The 18,794-nt window shown below is 35.0% G+C and overlaps 1 protein-coding gene across 2 annotated transcripts; it reads left to right on the top strand.

Moving 5' to 3' along the window:
• The first annotated feature begins 1,464 nt into the window (after nt 1–1,464).
• On the top strand, nt 1,465–17,666 carry LOC121419426 (galactose mutarotase-like). 2 transcript variants are annotated; one of them, XM_041613891.1, is made up of 8 exons: nt 1,465–1,572; nt 9,142–9,374; nt 9,884–10,038; nt 10,694–10,906; nt 11,413–11,494; nt 13,080–13,218; nt 14,991–15,165; nt 16,635–17,666. In XM_041613891.1, the coding sequence occupies exons 2-8, from the start codon at nt 9,188–9,190 to the stop codon at nt 16,707–16,709; spliced, it is 1,026 nt and encodes a 341-aa protein (XP_041469825.1). In that variant the 5' UTR covers nt 1,465–1,572; nt 9,142–9,187; the 3' UTR covers nt 16,710–17,666. The 2 variants fall into 2 exon arrangements, with proteins under 2 accessions (XP_041469825.1, XP_041469826.1); XM_041613892.1 differs by having other exon boundaries at nt 1,467–1,572; nt 9,167–9,374.
• The last annotated feature ends 1,128 nt before the right edge of the window (nt 17,667–18,794 follow it).

Raw genomic sequence — 18,794 nt, 5'->3', positions numbered from 1 at the left:
AATTGAAAGCTGAGTAGACTTACAGTTTTGCTCAATCTTAAAACACAGGAGAACACATGAATGCACTTGAATGCAACATTATTGTAAGTATCAAGTATGTAGTATTATCATTGGAAATGCAGACTAATGCATGATGAATGATTGACAGGAAATTGATTACTTGCCAACATCTTATCTTACTAACCTTTAGGTCATGATTTTGTTTCATAATCCTAGCATCAAATAATCTTTGAGTTTATAATGATTCATAGGGTTTCTTAACTGTATTGTTTGGCTTTACTCATCTGTTATTGGTTGCTGATCCCTCCTATCCCACCCCCCCCCCCAGAAAAAAAGAAAGAAGGCAACTTTTTCAAATACCGGTAGTATAAATTAAGATATACATGTATGTCAAATGAAAATTTTAATGAGGATTGAGGTTTGCAATGCTTTTCAAACATTTCACAAGGTCTGCAATATTTTTAAAAATGAGGTTTTCATGTTTACAGTGTTTTGCAAAGGAGGTATGAGGTTTACTAAACTTTGTAAAGGTGAACTTATGATTTTTTTTTGCAGATTAAAACTACAAAAATCGTTATGAAATTTGCAAAAAGAAGATGTTGGAAATAACATTGTTTGCAATACTTGTTGAAAAAGATTTCATGCAATTTGCAAAACCTTGCAAAGGAGATGATCCATTTTCAAAACATTGCAATTGAAGATTTCTTGAGGTGTACAAAACTTATGAAAGTAGATTTTAGTAGGTTTGCAAAAGTTAGCACAAAAGGTTACACATGGTTTGCATACTATTTCAAGGGTAATTTCATCATAACAAAACTTTGCCAAGAAAATTTCATGAAGTTTACAAAGGAGATCTAAATTTTAGTTAAAAATATAAAAATTGATTATCATTCAAGAAAGGATGTCATTGTTGTAACTCTGTGAAAAGGTTAATATTCCTTTACCCCAAATCACATGTTATATCATTTAAAGATGAATTTCTAAATAAAGTATAGTTTTGAAATACAAGTAAATGATTTTCATTTTTCATGTTTGTGTGTTTAGAAAATGAGTTTTTGAAAGAAGAATGCAGTGAAGTGTGCTTAATTGTTTCAAGTTGGATGTATGAAGGAGTGTCAAAATGATGAGTTTTGTTTTTCTTTTTATAAATAAACTTGATTTATGTGATTTATTTAACACCAGGAAGTAGAGCTTTCACCTGATATCATGCTTCATATTCATTATTCACTTCAAAAATACACATTCCTACCAAGAATAAAAAAAAAATATTGTAAATTTTCACTTCATTATGAGATTTTTACAGGGCAATTCCCTCAGATCGCAACTCCACCCTAGCAGTCACACCCAATAGATCAATGGACTTTGCCTCAAATTCAGCCATAAATGTATGAAATTACAATAACGCACTCCCCCTCCCTCTGGTCGTCAAAATTATGCAACGCTGAGAAAGAGCTAGAGGAATGATCCGGCCGCGTCGAGTGACGATTCATTTAGCTAATTAGCTTGAACCAAGACTAAGAAGAAGACGACAGGAGCAGAATCTCAAGCGTCAGCGCCATTCAATCCCAGATTGTAAGTTTACTTTCAAGATTTATCATAAATTTAAGTTTTTACAAATAGATTTATAGGTTGGCGCTATTTGTATAGCTGAAAATATTGTAAAGACAGCCATATGCACTTTTACTTCAAGGTTTTTATTCAGCCCACAAGATGGGCATCTTAACGGATCGACTCGTTCACTTGACGGGGGTCCGCTGCACTGCGGTTTGACGTTCGTACGGTACCGTACTAGGAATAGATACACATAGTTTTTCGCTGAGCTAGCTGAGCGCGAGCGCTGACTCCAAAACAAAGTTGGTTCGGTCTCAAAGGTCATCACCCCTGCCTAGCCAGGCGGCTTAGAGAGTAAAAATCATTTACTAATGTATTACTCTCAATGAAGCCAGGTATTCCTTTCCATTCATATGCACGAAGGGCCCCAAAACCCACTCCTAGTACCAATGAGGTCCAAACATTAACATGTATGGACCTCATACATAGGCGACATTACCCAAATTATGGGTTAGACAATTCAGTTCTGATTTCAAACCCAAGACTTTGGTAAATGTACGCCTTAATTAGGCACGGCCGTAGTCACTAGATGGCGCTGTCGCGGAAGTGCTCAAAATTTGTACGTAAGTTTCGTCCGCTTGTCAATGAGTGAAATCGCATAGCGATGCGATATCGTCAAAATTAAGCCCCTGTCAGCGCGGACGAATATGATATTTTCTCTTTGTGATTGTCCTCCTGTGCGATGAAAAATATGTCATCGTAATGAATAGGACTTTCGCGAGCTACCGAAGTCATTTTCGTGCCCCAAATTCCATGAAATCTTCCAAAAATAACCATGAAAGTGTCGGTAAGTCAAAAGTGTCGTGAGTTGCTCTCAATTCTTACCTTATTTAGTTGTATTTCTTGCAAAATGGGTCTCGAAGTGTTCTGGATTTTCCGTTGATTGTGAAACTTGAATTGATTTCCTTTCTGTGTCTTGCAGTTAAATTGCAGCGCGGGGAATCGCAAGGGCTGTGGAAGCCCTTCTCAGTGAGGTTTACAAGCTGAGCTGCCCTTGAATTTGGTCGAATTTCGAGCCATTTTAATCGCGCGCACGGGATGATTAATTAACATAACAATTAGCAGATTAGAGATCAAGATTACGTCACGTACGTGCGTACGTGTGATACACAGAAATGAAATAGAACTTGAATCACACGGAATCACAGTCAAGAAATGCTTTGTTTTCTTTGTTTGCTAAATGATTTCCTGAATTTAAAATCATGAATAAACACCAGAGTAATGACATGAAGGAGATAATCATGGTCATGTGAGGAATAACTAAATATTTTCTGAAAACGAGTGAATATGATGGGGCAATAATGTGCATGCACTAGAAAATGAACATTCACCTCACTGTCAGTGCCGTGGTGTCAGTCACTCAGACACAGTGCTTTACTGCCTTTTACTGGCATTTTCTTTGCACTGCCGCCGCTACCTAAACATCTTGACAATGACTATCTACTGAGATATCTGCCTTCTTGAGATTGGAAGTTTTAAGTTCAAGTCAGAGTGACCTAAGGCCATACTAACAAGAAGAATCCAGATTTACATAAAAACAAATCCCACGAAAGATACAAACTGATTTTACTCTTAATGTGTAGTGTGTATGTGAGACTCTGTGTTTGGGTTTATTTTGAGGAGGACCTCCTGTCTCTGTTTTTATTATTTTATTGACTGAATGAATGATCAATACCTAAAAGTGAGAACTGATTTTTGAGGAGAGTACATTAGTGTATGGTTTTGAGTGAATTTGATTTGAGTAACTGTTTTTCTTTATTATTTTTCTCATAATTATTATTTTGCCTTTTATTTTCTATTTTCAGTTATATATTGTCAGTTACATTAAGTTGAACTTCCAAATTTGATCAAAGTGTTCAATTCTTGGGATAGAATTTTATCAGGTAATAAAACTGAGTTTGATAAATCTAAAAAAGGACACTGAAAAAAATATGAACACTTGGAGATGCTCACTAAGAAGAGGAAAAAACATGAAAGGAAATGGAACTTAAGTGGATGTTATAGCATGCCTTTCGCAGATCTCCAAGCACCAGGAATCATAGGCGGCGGAAGTGGGGGGGGGAGTATCCCCCTAAATTTGAGGTGGGGAGGGGACGATTCCATCCCCCTCAATTTTTTGTTGATAACCTTATTTTTTAATTTTTTTTGGCTTGTCAATTTTCAATTTTGTTTCCTGTGTCCCCCCCCCCCAAGATATTATTTGGTCACTATCTTTTTTTTTTCGGGGGGGGTCAAAAGATTTTGGCGGTTCCCCCCTAAAATTTTTGGCTTCCCCCACCAATGCCAGGAATGTTGATGTTCAACTGAGAGTTGCTGAAGTGGAATCTCCGTTTGTCTGTGAACTTGTTATAGAGAATGATTATTCCAGGACAAGTTAGATGATATTACCCAGCCCATAGCATACATCCCAACAATGGAATGGAGGCAATATACCCTTGTAATACATGAAGTATCATATTATCTTTAGGTTGGTTTGGAAAGTAAGTCCTCTAGTCAATATTAATGTCTGCCCAACAAAATGGTACTATCTGGCAATTTGGTGGTTCAATCACAAGCAGAAAAAGTTTAGTAAATTGACACTAGTAAGACAATTAAATAAATATAATACAGCCAAACTGTCTGACCCCTTACTTGACTACTGACTTAACTAATTATTGAAAAATGATAAGGGATGCTTAGGCCCTTTGTAACCATTTCATTGGGCAGACTGAAGCAGATGACTAGAATTCATACTTTCATGAAGATGAAGGAACATCAAAATGATTATTACAATTTAGCAAATATGAATTTATAACACTGTCATGGTTATAAAAAATAATGAATTTCTATCAAGTAAAATGACAATACAATGTAAGACATAACTGCAATAAAGTAATTTCATTTCCAAAAGATATCTTCCATAATGTAATAACCAAATTTCTCAAGATAATATTATTTCTGCACAAAGTGTATGAAATGCTCAGTGTAAATCATGCTGTATATAAATCTCTAGGAATTTTTTTTTCAAAATGAAAATACATGTAAACTTAATCAAAACCAGGGGTGGTGGATCCAGGATTTATCCTGGGGGGGGCACATTTTCAGGATGAAAATTTGTCAAGCAAAAAAGGGCCTTACGGGGGGGGGGGCATTCTTTGATGAAAATTGCGTATTTTCATTACATCTTGACTGTAGCTCTCAAAGGGGGGGGGTTGAGCTAGATGTGCCCTCCCCCAGATCCACCAGTGATAAAAATCAACATTTATGAAAGATTGCATACCTTATATTCTGAATTGGTAAATTCAATGCATATGTCTACAAAATGAAACTGACATGTTTGGATAAATTGCTTATTTTTGTTTCAAGAAAGAATTCATCAATAACAGCTTAGAGTTATTGAGAAAACATCAAGAAAAAATAATATTCTGATATGCAATAACTATATCTATTTTATATATGCTTTTTTTTTCCAAAAATTTAATCCTTGACATGGGGGGCTGGTTTAGTAGTCAAATTCACCCCCCCCCCCCGTTAAGTAAAATGCTTTATCAAAATAAGATTATGCTATCATTTATAAATTACTGCATTTTGGAGCCCATTAAAATTCAAAATGAATCATAGAGGGCAGTGCCACACCTTTTTCACTGAAATTAAGGAGGAGCATGCACAGCTGAAAAACTATCAACAGGGGCAATAATTTTCACTGCAATGTTAGATATCCTTAAAAAAAATCCTGAAAACACATAATTAAAATGAAATTAAACTCCCAGGAAGTGCCCCTGTATACTATTACAGCCCTTGACCTGTATATTCTCAAGGGGTTCAATAATTCCTTCTCTTCCCTTGTAGAGTCGGTTCGGGTGCGAATGTGTCTGAAAAAAAAATAAGTAAAAAAAGGATCATTAGTAAAAATTGTAGATAGAACAGAACATATAATTTTTAAAAAATTTAGCAAGCAAAAACAAAGATTGATCTGGCATTGGAAAATAAAAAGAAATTAATTAACACCGCCCCCCCCCCCCCCCCCCCCGCTTCAACATTTTTTTTTTGTTTGCTTCTGCTTGCAACTTTATAAATTTACCCGATACACCTTTCAAAAATTTTGGCTCCATTACCATGATTATGCCACTGTTCAAGTATTATTTATTTGGAAACCAATGCTAAAACTATAAGGTGAAATGAAATTATATAAAGAAAAAAATATATTTCACAAAGTATAAAATCATAATGATGTAGGTCATGTTGAAATTAGACCCTGGACTCAAAATTAGATCAAGTGTAGTGTAGACCAAATGTAAATTAGACAAAGTGTAGACCAAATGGCAATTAGAATTTTTTTTAAACCAAATGGGTCAAGCCCATTTGGTATATGTATAAAGACTAAAATATATGTATATAAGTTATAAAATATAATTAAGTAGCCTAGGTTGTGCTGAAATTAGACCAACTGGACATTTCACAAAATGAGAATTAGACCAAGTGTAGACCAAATGGGTTTAGCCCATTCGGCATTAGACTAAATGAGAAGTGGGCAAATTGCATGTGAACCAAATGAATATACATATTTACAATGTGGAACTGCATGATATAAAGCCAATTTTATGTACCAGTATTTGACAAAGTAAAGAAATATATAATTATGTAGGTTATGCTGAAATTAGACCAACTGGACATTTCACTAAATGAGAATTAGACCAAGTGTAGACCAAATGGCAATTTAGTTGACCAAATGGGTTTAGCCCATTTGGCATTAGACCAAATAACAAGTGGGCAAACTGCATGTAGACCAAATGAAAATACACCAGAAAACACATTTCACAAGTTGGGACTGATATAGAGAGCCGTAGCAGACGACGGAGATGGGTACATGATCTGCGTCCGCAAAAAACGCGCACGCATCTATGTACTAACATGAAAAACAGCATATGGGACGATCTGACTAAAAATCGCACATGCGGGGCTATTTGAGAGTCACAGCAGAGGACGGCTAGCAGACGCCGACGGGCGCGCACATTTAGCGAGCACATCGTGATCGTTTAAACTATCGATAGTAAGGACAGTGCATTAACAGGGACCCGCGATGTCTATGACTTTTTCGACCCATGTTGGTGCTATGAAATTGCTCTTTTTTGCAGTTTAAATGAATTTTACGTAAGTTTTAAGTGGTTTCACATGACAAATTAGATATTAAGAAATTTTTTGATATCATTCTTGGGGACAACAAACACATTTTGAAATTCTTGTTGTCCTGCCTACCTTAATACAAATTGGAGTTATGCGATATGACTTTCATTTGGTGGGAAGACATTTAATGCTTAAAAAAATGAGTTGAAATTAAAATGAATTACTATTAAACTTACATTTCAGGCCCTTTTTGTTGATTTTCGGTGAGCGTTCCACACTGCTGCGACGAGTGATCAACTCCGAAGTGATACGCGAACTGGTCAGCTGATCGGTCAGGTGATCGGTAGATTATCTTTTTGTCAGACGTTCATAATTTATGTTAAGCGTATCAATCTTCAGTATCTTGATTTCAAAGTATCAGTATTGCAGATAAATGTCATTATTGATTGGAATCAGTGGCGGATCGGGGGGGGGGGGGGGTGAGCATTTCTGCCCGATCCCCCTATTGAGATTTATAGTAAATATTTTGGAATTAAATACGTTGTTCATACTACTTATGTGACCCCTCCCTTATGATGATCACAGCATTATCTTAATGGGGATATTTTGTTCATATTATTGTCTCTTTTTCTTTTTAGCCTTTTTTTGCTTGTTAAAACCTTTTTCCTTTTTTTTTTTGGGGGGGGGCTTGCCAAATTTTACCTGGGTCAAAATTACCTTCATTTTTTTAGTGACAATCTTTTTTATCATTTGTCCAGTTCTACGCGAGACAAAATTACCTTCGATCATTATTATAGTTAAAAACTTTTTTTTATTTTTTATTTATTTATTTATTTATTTTTTTTTTTTTGGGGGGGGTTGCCAAATATCACGTGGACAAAAAGACTTTCCCTTTTTTAGTTATTTTTTTTTTTGGGGGAGGGGGCTTGCCGAATATCACGCGAACGTTTTTCAGCTTTTACTGTTTTATTCGACTTATAATCAAATATTAAATGGGGCTTACCACAGTTTTTTTAAAGTCAATTCCTAAAAATATTCCTCCTCGGGATTTGAGCTTTCATGAAATATCAATCTTTTTCATGATTACCAAAAATACTTAAAATGTCCAATTTTTTATCGGTGTAGGCCTATAAAGCTTTAGCTCATGCGTTGCGCCTGCCATATTTTAATGTTGAGATACAACTTTATGCTTTTAATGAATTCCTAAAAACACTAAATTCTCAGATCATCAATTTTGTCGCAATTGAATAATTCGATTGCGTCTCTCAGTTTTGAATATTAATAAAGCATTGGGGGGGCACGGCATTGTTCACAAACAATGCAGTGCCCCCCCAATAGTTTGTCTCCTCCGGGTCACGGTCCGCTACTGGTGATGATAATGATAGTGGTGATGATGATGATGACGAGATGTAATTTTGTTATTTGTCTTTGAAAAAATTAAGTAGTGCAAAGTTGAATTCATTTAAAGTTTATTATGAAAATAGCAGAAAAAAATAAAAAATTGGTATGCGTTCGAGGAAAATCCATCCCCCACCAATTTTTTTTTAAAAGGTAAGATTTTTTTTTGTGACGGCGTAGGCCTTTGCAAGCAGCTATTATTATGGTAAAAAAGTAAATGAAATGTCAAGAAATACATGATAATGATTTTTATGGTACAATTAGTATATCAATAGATAACTTCATACTTGTTATCAAAAAGAAAAAAAGTGGGTCGTTATGGACCATTAAAAATGGGAAATTTGGGCATTTTATATTTAGGATAGAGCAACTGCTCGTTATAGACGTCACAATAAATCAAGCATTCTAAATTCTATCAACTCCATTTTTTGTCAACACCTTCATCGATATTTTGAAATGATTTTTCTCATATTTTCATCATCTTTTTATCAGGGTGAAATTCCCCTTTAATTTACAAAACAGATTCGCAAACAATATCAAGAGTAGTGGGAGGCAAGGGCGGAAATCTAAGGTAGGGGACCAGGGGCTGGAAAACAGGCAAAAAAAACCCAACAAAAACAAACTAACAAACAAAAACAAAAAAGAAGGCTTTTCACCCCCAAAAGAAGGTCGTCTCGTCCAAAATACATGTTTTATTTCGATTTAAATGATGTAGGCCTATTTCTTTCCATCATATATAAAAGAACAAAAATAGTAGGGGGACATTTGATAATGTGCCCCCTACTATTTTGGGTTAGGGGGAAGTGTCCCCCAAGGTTTCCATGGTAGTTGAAAGTTGCCTTTGCAAAGTTGCCTTTGATAAATAATAACATTATGAAAAGGGCCTCTTGCCTGGGAGGTCCACCGTGAAGGCTGAACAGGTGAAACTGACCAGATTGAGCAGGGCTAGGGGCGGAATATAACCCCCCCCCCCAAAAAAAAAGACAATTCAGCAATATTATTGCATTTGAATTTTGTTATATTTTTCAGATTGAGTCCTTTTCTTAATCTTCAGGACGAAACACAGTCTGTCACTATGCCTGTAACCAAAGATGAATATGGACGTACCAGCGATGGTGAAGTGATTGACCAGTATACCATCACTAACAAGGGAGGAATGAAAGCAAAATTTATTGACTATGGTGCTTCGCTCATTGAGCTCTGGGTTCCTGATCAACAAGGCAATGCAGTTGATGTCGTTCTTGGTTGGCCTGATTTGAAAGGTATTTTACAACTTTATTTTTTTGTCATGGTCAAAAAGAAGTTTTTTCACACCAACAAAAAAAAATCCAGTCTTAAAAAGTGTTTATTGATTTTGAATATTTTTATTTTATTTTAATGTTTCTTTACCAGAACCTCACATAGCGTTGGAACAAAGGCACATACCACTGGCAAAATGTATGCTATTTTAGCCATAATCAAATTCCTAAATATCATTCTGATATTTGTAGATTTGTATGAAATGTGTGATTACATTGTTACCATATATGTTACCATTATTTAATTTCTACTTCATATACTCTGGGGCTGTACTAAAGTAAAGATCTACACATACACACATCCTGAGTTACAGCTTGATGGCTGACACCAGGGTTTGTTTCTTTTTCAAGTTTTGACATTCAAATAAAGTTTTAATGATAAGTAGATACGTGCATTATAGAAAACGTTCATCCCTTATATATTATATTGAATATTATGCACCTTCTTTTTTTTTCCAAATTGTTCTTTTCAGGTTATGAGAATAATTCCTTCTACTTTGCATCTGTTGTTGGAAGGGTAGCTAACCGGATCGCTAAGGGGTCATTCAGTATTGATGGTGTCAAATATCAGCTTAATATCAACAATGGTCCAAATACTAACCATGGTGGTATCAAATCATTTCATCTGGTAAGTTAATGGCTTTAGAAAAAATAAGTGTCCAGATTCTGCTTTTGGTATATGACAGGTTTTACATTTTAGAAATGTAGAGATTAATAATTATTATAGGCACATCTTGACATATACAAATGAGTAAATTATCTTGTTTAGCATTACTCCAATCAGATGCCTAAGTATGCAAAGTTTCACAAAAGCATTTGTGTATACATACTTACAGGGTAAGTATCAGAATCTTCATATGTCCTAATAAAAGAGTTTTTAGAGTTTTAGTATTTGCATAAGTAGAAGAAAGGATTAAAATCTTATATATGTGATTTCAGAATTAAATCAATTAAGTGGGGTTTTTTTTGCTGGTCAGAGGTGGGATCACCTGGTTGGTGTTTCATGAAAGATGTCAGCACTGACTAAATTGTCAGTGCTGACGACTTTAATGAAACAGTCCCCTGATATATAACTTTCTAAGCACTCATCCATTGTTGCCTTTTATTTATACAGTCATTGACTAGTTTACGATTTGAACCCCTTTTCTTTATGTAATTTTTTTCAATGAAAGGTATTTTTATTGTATGTGAGAGCCCATTTCTATATTTTTAATCTATTTCCTTTCTTCTACTATGCTGATTAGCATCCCCAATACCATCTTATATCCTATGTTTTATTGTAGAAAGTATGGAAGGGTTGTATTGAAGGAGATGACAAGGTGACCTTCACCTATGTTAGTCCTGATGGTGAGGAAGGTTTCCCAGGAGAAGTAACTGCTTCAGTAACCTATCAACTGACGGATGATAACAGACTCGTCATCTCATTTGTTGCCACAACAACTAAAGCCACTCCTATCAATCTCTGTAACCATTCATACTTCAACCTAGCAGGCCATGTGAGTCAAGGACTTATTAATTTATATTTAATCATCCGTTGCATGCATTTTTAAAAAAATTTTTTTGTTTTAGTAGGATTTGAATACAATCTTTTTTGCAACAGATTCCTAAATGGTCACAAATGTACATCATAATCTAACCCTATTACTCTGTGTTGTTGTTCTATCTCAGATTCAGAAATTAGACTTAAATTTACATTGTAACAAAAGAGTAGGCTATTTTGATGCATGAAAAATACTTCTCTTCAGAGCTTGGCCCTAGTTTCTTTAGGATTAATTGTGACAAATGGATAGTGATTACAGATATTTCTATAAATCCTTCTTTGATTCTATTTCAATATATTTTATGTTATTATAAGAATGAAATAAATATATCAGTTTTACTTTTAAATTAAAAGTAAAACTGATATATTTATTTCATTCTATTTTGAAAATTTTATGTGAATTGTAATTTTGACTTTAGAAATTTTTCAAATATTTTTTTCTTATTCACTTTAATTTGATAGAAAACTGGAAGTATAATAGATCATCTAATACAGATCAATGCTGAGGACTATACACCATTAGATGATACTAGTGTACCAACTGGTGAGTGTTAATGTTCAATTCTATTCACAAGGGTACTACATTATCATTATTAACTTGAAAGTAACTTTGTTTAGGATTCAAATCACTGATTCATTTTCTTATTTAATCATAATTGCAATACTTAAAGGTCAGAGAGAAATGACCAAAGCTTTGTAAGCCAAGTTGTCAGATATAAATCAAAATATAGATATATATATATATATATATATATATATATATAGTGTAAAGAAATGGATGAAGAGAACAATGGTAGGCGTAGCTTCAATCAAGGTTCCCCAGAGCTATCTACCCTTTGGAAAAATTGGTGATGCCGAAAAAATGTCACTGCATCACCATTTTTTCCAAAGGGTAGATAGCTCTGGGGAACCTTGATTGAAGCTACGCCTACCATTGTTCTCTTCATCCATTTCTTTACACAATATTTAAAATAAAAGAGTTGCCAAAGCTGTTGTACATGTATAGCCTCACACACATTTATATATATATATATATATATATATATATATATAATGCTGTGATAAGGGTATTGTCATAAGTATGTATTGGCCATCTTTTCAATCTGCCCTCTGGGTTTTCTTGGGGCTGGTGTTTAGCGAACCTTGATTATTACCTTTCTAGGTCGTTAATGACTACCATTTCATCTAAAAAGGTTCAGGTGTTGTTAATAATTCACTGGGAACAGATACTATTTGTTTTTCCTCTCATCCATGTGAAGTAATTTTCTTTTAAACTGTAGTTGAAAAAAAAAACTTCATATGGAATAATAAATATTGAAACAAAATTACTTTGTAATTCCTTTAAAGGACATCTAAAGGCCCATTCATACATGTCGCAACAAAACTCATCTATGTTTTCCTGTATAAGGTTGATTGGATACAAGTCAAAATGAATGGTTTAGAAATTCAAAGGCAAGCAACTTCTCTTTTGTCACAAACCACCCAAAAAATACAGACAAATTAAATTCTGCTTAAATTTATTGCAAGATATCACAAAGTGATCTATCGGACTTGCAGAGACTAACTCATAGCTACATGACTCATAATGTAAAAAATGAAATTATTATGACATCATATATCAAATATCATGGAATCATGATTGTCATGGGTTTGCTTTAATTGCTTATGCACCTTTTGGCCTCTTTTGAGACTTGAAATATAAAATGCACATTTATTAGCATATTATCAATTTTCCCATATCAGAAATCTATTTTTAAAAAGGCTAAACTAGCTTTGTTTTTATACAGTAATACTTTACTCCATTGTCAATTCAGAAATATGAAAGCTTAGCATAGTTTGCTCTTTAATTGCATAGACTGGAGTATTATTCCACCTTTCAACCTGATGTATGTAGTATTCAGTTTCATAGCGGAAATGATGGAACGGTTAAGCAAGCTCTGCCTCCAAAAATGGGTTTCTGAGGTATAAAAGCCATACAGACAAGAATCTCGTTTGTGTTTTAACTGAAATATCTTATTGAGTAGATTTCCCCAACAGAATTTGAATTCAAATTTGAATATGGATATACATGTACCCCAAAATTCACGATTTGGAAATATCTTGTGTGTTTAATTTATCTTTATTTACAGGAGAGATAGTAGCAGTAAAGGATACTGTATTTGATCTAAGAGAACCAGTAAAGATTGGTGATAGGATCTATGATGTACCAGGACTTGGCTTTGATCATAACTTCTGTATTCAGTCATCATTAGAAGCACCTTGTGCTAGGTAAGGGGACTCGTACACCACTGTCTGCTAGTCATCTTTCTCCCTTGAAAGGAAAGTAATATTGAAAAGTTGATAGCTTATGAAATTATATTATGATTGGATTGCATTTCTGATAAATATGTCATTGTAATCACTTTGTTTTAGGAGAAAGGTTTGTGGAAAGATATTCAAGCACTTTCTTGAACCAATGTTAGATAATAGTGATGTAATTTCTTGTAGTCTACCCTCAAGGCCGAGGGCCTCCAAGGCGAAGGATTACATATGTTTACATCAAACATATTTTTGCATCCCTTAGCCTAATCTTGCATTGATTTCAAAACATGCCTCGAACGTTCATAGTTGATTTTTCATGGTTAAAGTAACTACTGTTTTTAGAGTGTATGCTCTAGTTACATTGATGATCAGGCTACTAGCAAAGTCTTTGATGTAGACAAACGTACGTCACACTTGACCTTGAGTAAACTTTATGATTTCTTTATAATGTCTCTTAGTGATGGTGATGATGATGAAGAAGACACCTATGATGATAATGGTAATGGCAAATGTAAGATTTAGATGATGATTACAACCGTGGTGGTTATGATCTAGATGACCAACCCTGAGCATAATCAAAATAATGACTAGCAGCATAGGAAACACATGAAGGCAACAGACAATTTTTCCATCAGCACAGCCCAGATTGCCCCTAAAATTCCTCAAATTTCATACTGTTGGGTGACTATTCTTCTGAGTCACCCTAAGGTCTGCCGCAAACAATATTCAAGATTCAAGAATATTTAGAAAATCAGAATCAGAAAATTATTTCCACTTCAAGATTTTAAGGTTGACTTTAGCAGACTTGACATGTGCATGCAGACACGACTCCTTTCAAAAATCAGCTTTTTTAAAAGGGTTATTCTCCCCATGACAAAAAATTGAATAAATTAAAAGAACACAAGATTAAAATGATGCAGATAATAAGGTTACATGTAATTGTCTTTGATAACCATGGTCAAGAGACCAACACAAGGTGGTGCGCTTACACTTTGCGCAACAACAAACCATCATTATGATACTAAAACAACAAACTGGTGCCGATTATATTAAATGATAGTGATCATTACGTCAAACTTCCCTTTGAAACAATGGGGTACAACACCGCAGTTCGCAATCCGAACTGCGGTGTTGTACCCCATTTTCCATTTGGATCTCCTAAAACTCATTTCCAAGCCCTTATCAACCGCGCTTGGCCAAGTAATCCAGGGGTAATCCCCGCTGTCTCAATTTCACCCCCACAGGCCAGTATATGAGCGTTGAGCAAAGGACGAAAAGATAAACAACAGCTGCACTATTACGTAAGACTTCTCTGCCTGTAGTAGGACCTTCGGAATGAAATTATTGTATTCCATATTTAATCACGTTTTCAAAGGCATATTGTATTCAGTAAGCCAATGTTAGTCCATTTTCAATTTCGAACGAAGAAAATCGACCTCGGAATAAGGAAAGTAAGCGAATAAAAATGACGGCATGCTTACAGGGACCGCACTCAGTGCTGCGCATTCAATCCCATCGTGTGTGGCCCCCTGCTGTGACTGTATATGCCGGGCTGTTGTTTTATCTTCGGACCAACGTCAAGAAACAGGTGTTTTGATACTTAAATTGCTTTCTTGAGGCAGTTACGGCTGGAGAAGAGAATTGATGAGAAGGGGAACTGGGGTATAGTGTTCTCAAATGGAAGTTTTTCGTCATGATGATGACTATGCTAATGAAAATATCTACTTATTTTTTTCCAGAGTAAGCCATCCAGGGAGTGGTCGATGCATGGAGATGTTTACCACTAAACCCGGTATTCAGTTCTACTCTGCCAATTACCTAGATGATACATGTAAAGGTAAAGAAGGATTTACCTATGCTAAACATGGCGGTTTCTGCTTAGAATCACAGTACTATCCCAACTCAGTCAACCAGGTAACATTTCTTTCTTATCTTGCCTATTGTTATTATTATTATCATTTCCCCTAAGAGGGAAAAAGTACACAAGACAGGATACAGCATGTACAGGGTTTCTGGGGGAGGGGGGGGCGAATAATTACACAGTACAGAAGACAGCATGTACAGGGTTTCTTGGGGGGGGGGGGTGAATAATTACACAGTACAGAAGACAGCATGTACAGGGTTTCTGGGGGAGGGAGTGGGGCGAATAATTACACAGTACAGAAGACAGCATGTACAGGGTTTTTTGGGGGAGGGGGGGGGGGGCGAATAATTACACAGTACAGAAGACAGCATTTACAGGGTTTCTTGGGGGAGGGGGGTGAATAATTACACAGTACAGAAGACAGCATGTACAGGGTTTCTGGGGGAGGGAGTGGGGCGAATAATTACACAGTACAGAAGACAGCATGTACAGGGTTTCTGGGGGGAGGGAGGGGGGCGAATAATTACACAGTACAGAAGACAGCATGTACAGGGTTTCTGGGGGAGGGAGGGGGGCGAATAATTACACAGTACAGAAGACAGCATGTACAGGGTTTCTGGGGAGGGAGGGGGCGAATAATTACACAGTACAGAAGACAGCATGTACAGGGTTTCTTGGGGGGAGGAGGGGGGCGAATAATTACACAGTACAGAAGACAGCATGTACAGGGTTTCTGGGGGAGGGGGGGGGCGAATAATTATACAGTACAGAAGACAGCATGTACAGGGTTTCTTGGGGGGAGGAGGGGGGCGAATAATTACACAGTACAGAAGACAGCATGTACAGGGTTTCTGGGGGAGGGAGGGGGGCGAATAATTACACAGTACAGAAGACAGCATGTACAGGGTTTCTGGGGGAGGGGGGTGAATAATTACACAAGACAGGATACAGCATGTACAGGGTTTCTGAGGGGGGAGGGGGGGGCCAAATAATTACACAGTACAGAAGACAGCATGTACAGGGTTTCTTAAGGGAGGGTGAATAATTACACAGAAGAGTGCATCCTATGAGAATGGTCTGACCATTAAATGATGCATTCTTTGGAATAATGCATTTGAGTGTAGAAATACTTCACCCAAATTGGAATTTAAGTGCAAAATTTATTCAGACTAAATAGTTGTGAAATTCCCCAGGATACTAAACATGAAAATCAATATTTACAATTGATTTTAATTTTCTGAGCATGGCTTTCAATTTCATTTACTTGTTTTGATTTTAAATATAATCTTAAATGGCCTTATCACTTGCAGAGAGGGATGATGGAAATAGGGATTTATTATAATGAAGAAGATGATGATTTATACCAATGTCTTTTTCCTTCAATCTGTCTTATCTTGCCTACCTCATTTCTCCCCTCTTCATCCCTTCCTTTACTCCTCCCCCCTCCCCCCCCCCCACTTTTAATTTCCTTTTACCTGTGTTTCTTCTCTTTTCCATTTCAACATATTTTCTTCTCCAGCCTAACTTCTCTAAGAGTGTACTTCGACCTGGAGAGCAATACAACCACACCACTGTCTACAAGTTTGCTTGGTAACATTTATTACAGTTGGAGATTGATCCATAATTTCTTTGATTAAATGGTGTTATGTGATTTTTTTATACACAATAGCCCATTTCAATTTTTAAATCCTTGTGTGCTTAAACAATGGCTGAACATATCGAAAATTTAGGCAGTTGTTCTTATACTTTCAATGCAATCATGATTTTTAATCATGATATTGAACTGTGCATTTTGTGCAGCATTCTAAAAAGTTTGTAGTTATTTTCATTTTATAGATAAACTGCTAAATGTCTTTATAAATCATGAAAGTATAAAAATGTATGATTCAATTCCAAAGATATGTACTGTAATATTGCATCGACATAGTTGTGTCAAAGATCAGCTGATGTCTTGACCAGCTTTGTAATAAAGAACTATGTGTATTTCAGCTCCCCGTGGAATAAATACTGACTGAAATGAAAAAAAGATGGGGCATACAAAATAATTGATAAATAAATGGTAATTGAGTAAAAATGCATGGTCTCTTAAGTGAGGAAACTGAATAAAATATGTATAATGAATAATTGTAAATATCTAAATCACTTTAATAGTATTAACAAACTCAAGTAAATAAAAGGAAATAAACCCTGGGTGTATAACAAAAACCTAACTGCTTCCTTGATTCTTTTCAAACATATAGACAAGGCAATCTTACTTCGGTATCTATTAATTGATATTACATTGATAATATTATTTAGACTTCCAGCTTCTTTTGACCCTTTTGTCAATATGTTGGGTGTGGTTAATTTAGAGGTGGGGGTAATCTCTTATATTGATAGAAATATTGTGGATTTTGATTAGTTTATGAATACCATTTACTGCCAATTGTTGTCTTTATGTTAATAATGTATTAAGTACTCACATTATATTGTCTTACAATTGTAATTAATGTGTGCAGGAATATGAATGAGATAATGATCTCGTATTAAAACAATATATTTTTCAATTCTAGATTTCGTGAATCTCATTATATAGAGTATTTGTGTCCATGTCAATTCAAGGTGTATAACTAAAATTTAGTCAATGAAAATCATAAAGTTCCCATTTCTTTTTAAAAATGAAACAAAAGTGAAATTTTAATGTCATATAGACAAATGTCTTGGTGTTCAATTCTGATTCTTAATCTTGTCTTGCTTATTAGGGACAAATGCAAGTTAGTTTTAATTTTACTCACTCTGAATTGCTATCAATCTTATAGAGAAATCTATGTGTAGGTTCTTGTAATGTCACTAGTCATTTATTACAAAATGATTAGTTTTGTTTGTCCATTTTTGGAAGTAAATTTCAAGCTTACTATGATTAATTCAGAAACAATTATTATTATTATTTATTTGGCATAATCAAACATATATACAACATATACAAACAATAGGATAAGGAGAGTCACATGGATGCCGGGAAAGGAAAAAGATTAACTAAATAACTATAACCCGAGGGTCTTCCTTTCCAATTCATGTGACTTTACAAAGATAACATGCATGTAACACAAAAATTGTAAAATACAACTGTACAGTTGTTGAAGATGATATATTAAATTGGGAAGTGGTTTAAAGAAATATTACATTGTTGATGAGGAAAGAGGAGGGTGAGGACATAGGGAAATATGAGGGTTCCATGACATTTACTCCAGCAAAAATCTCTGATATAAATTCCACACACTAATCAAAAGACTAAATTCAATCCTGGATGTAAAGGACAAGTCCACTCCAACAAGAAGTTGATTTGAATAAAAAGAGAAAAATCTAACTAGCATAACACTGAAAATTTCATCAAAATCTGATGTAGAATAAGAAAGTTATGACATTTTTAAAGTTTTGCTTAATTTCACAAAATAATAATATGCACATCCTGGTCGGTATGGAAATGAGACCGATGATGTCATCCACTCACTATTTCTTTTGTATTTTATTATATATGAAATATTCTGATTTTCTCCTCATTGTCAAGTGAAACAATGATTACCAGGGTATTTCTTCCCTGGACATGTTGAATTAGCATTGTTTAATACTATATGGTTCACTCAAGTTGGTCCTTATTGTCAAATCTGTAAAAATTAAATATTGTATAATTCAAACAAAA

The sequence above is a fragment of the Lytechinus variegatus genome, chromosome 7, assembly GCF_018143015.1.
Source record: "Lytechinus variegatus isolate NC3 chromosome 7, Lvar_3.0, whole genome shotgun sequence".
NCBI lineage: Eukaryota > Metazoa > Echinodermata > Echinoidea > Temnopleuroida > Toxopneustidae > Lytechinus > Lytechinus variegatus.
This window is presented reverse-complemented; position numbering and strand designations above follow the sequence as displayed.

Excerpts from the sequence above, each read along its gene's own strand:
- LOC121419426 (XM_041613891.1), top strand. The coding sequence starts at position 9,188 with ATGCCTGTAACCAAAGATGAATATGGACGTACCAGCGATGGTGAAGTG. Across the intron at positions 10,039-10,693 it reads GTATCAAATCATTTCATCTG|AAAGTATGGAAGGGTTGTAT; the intron begins GTAAGTTAATGG and ends GTTTTATTGTAG. Across the intron at positions 11,495-13,079 it reads TGATACTAGTGTACCAACTG|GAGAGATAGTAGCAGTAAAG; the intron begins GTGAGTGTTAAT and ends CTTTATTTACAG.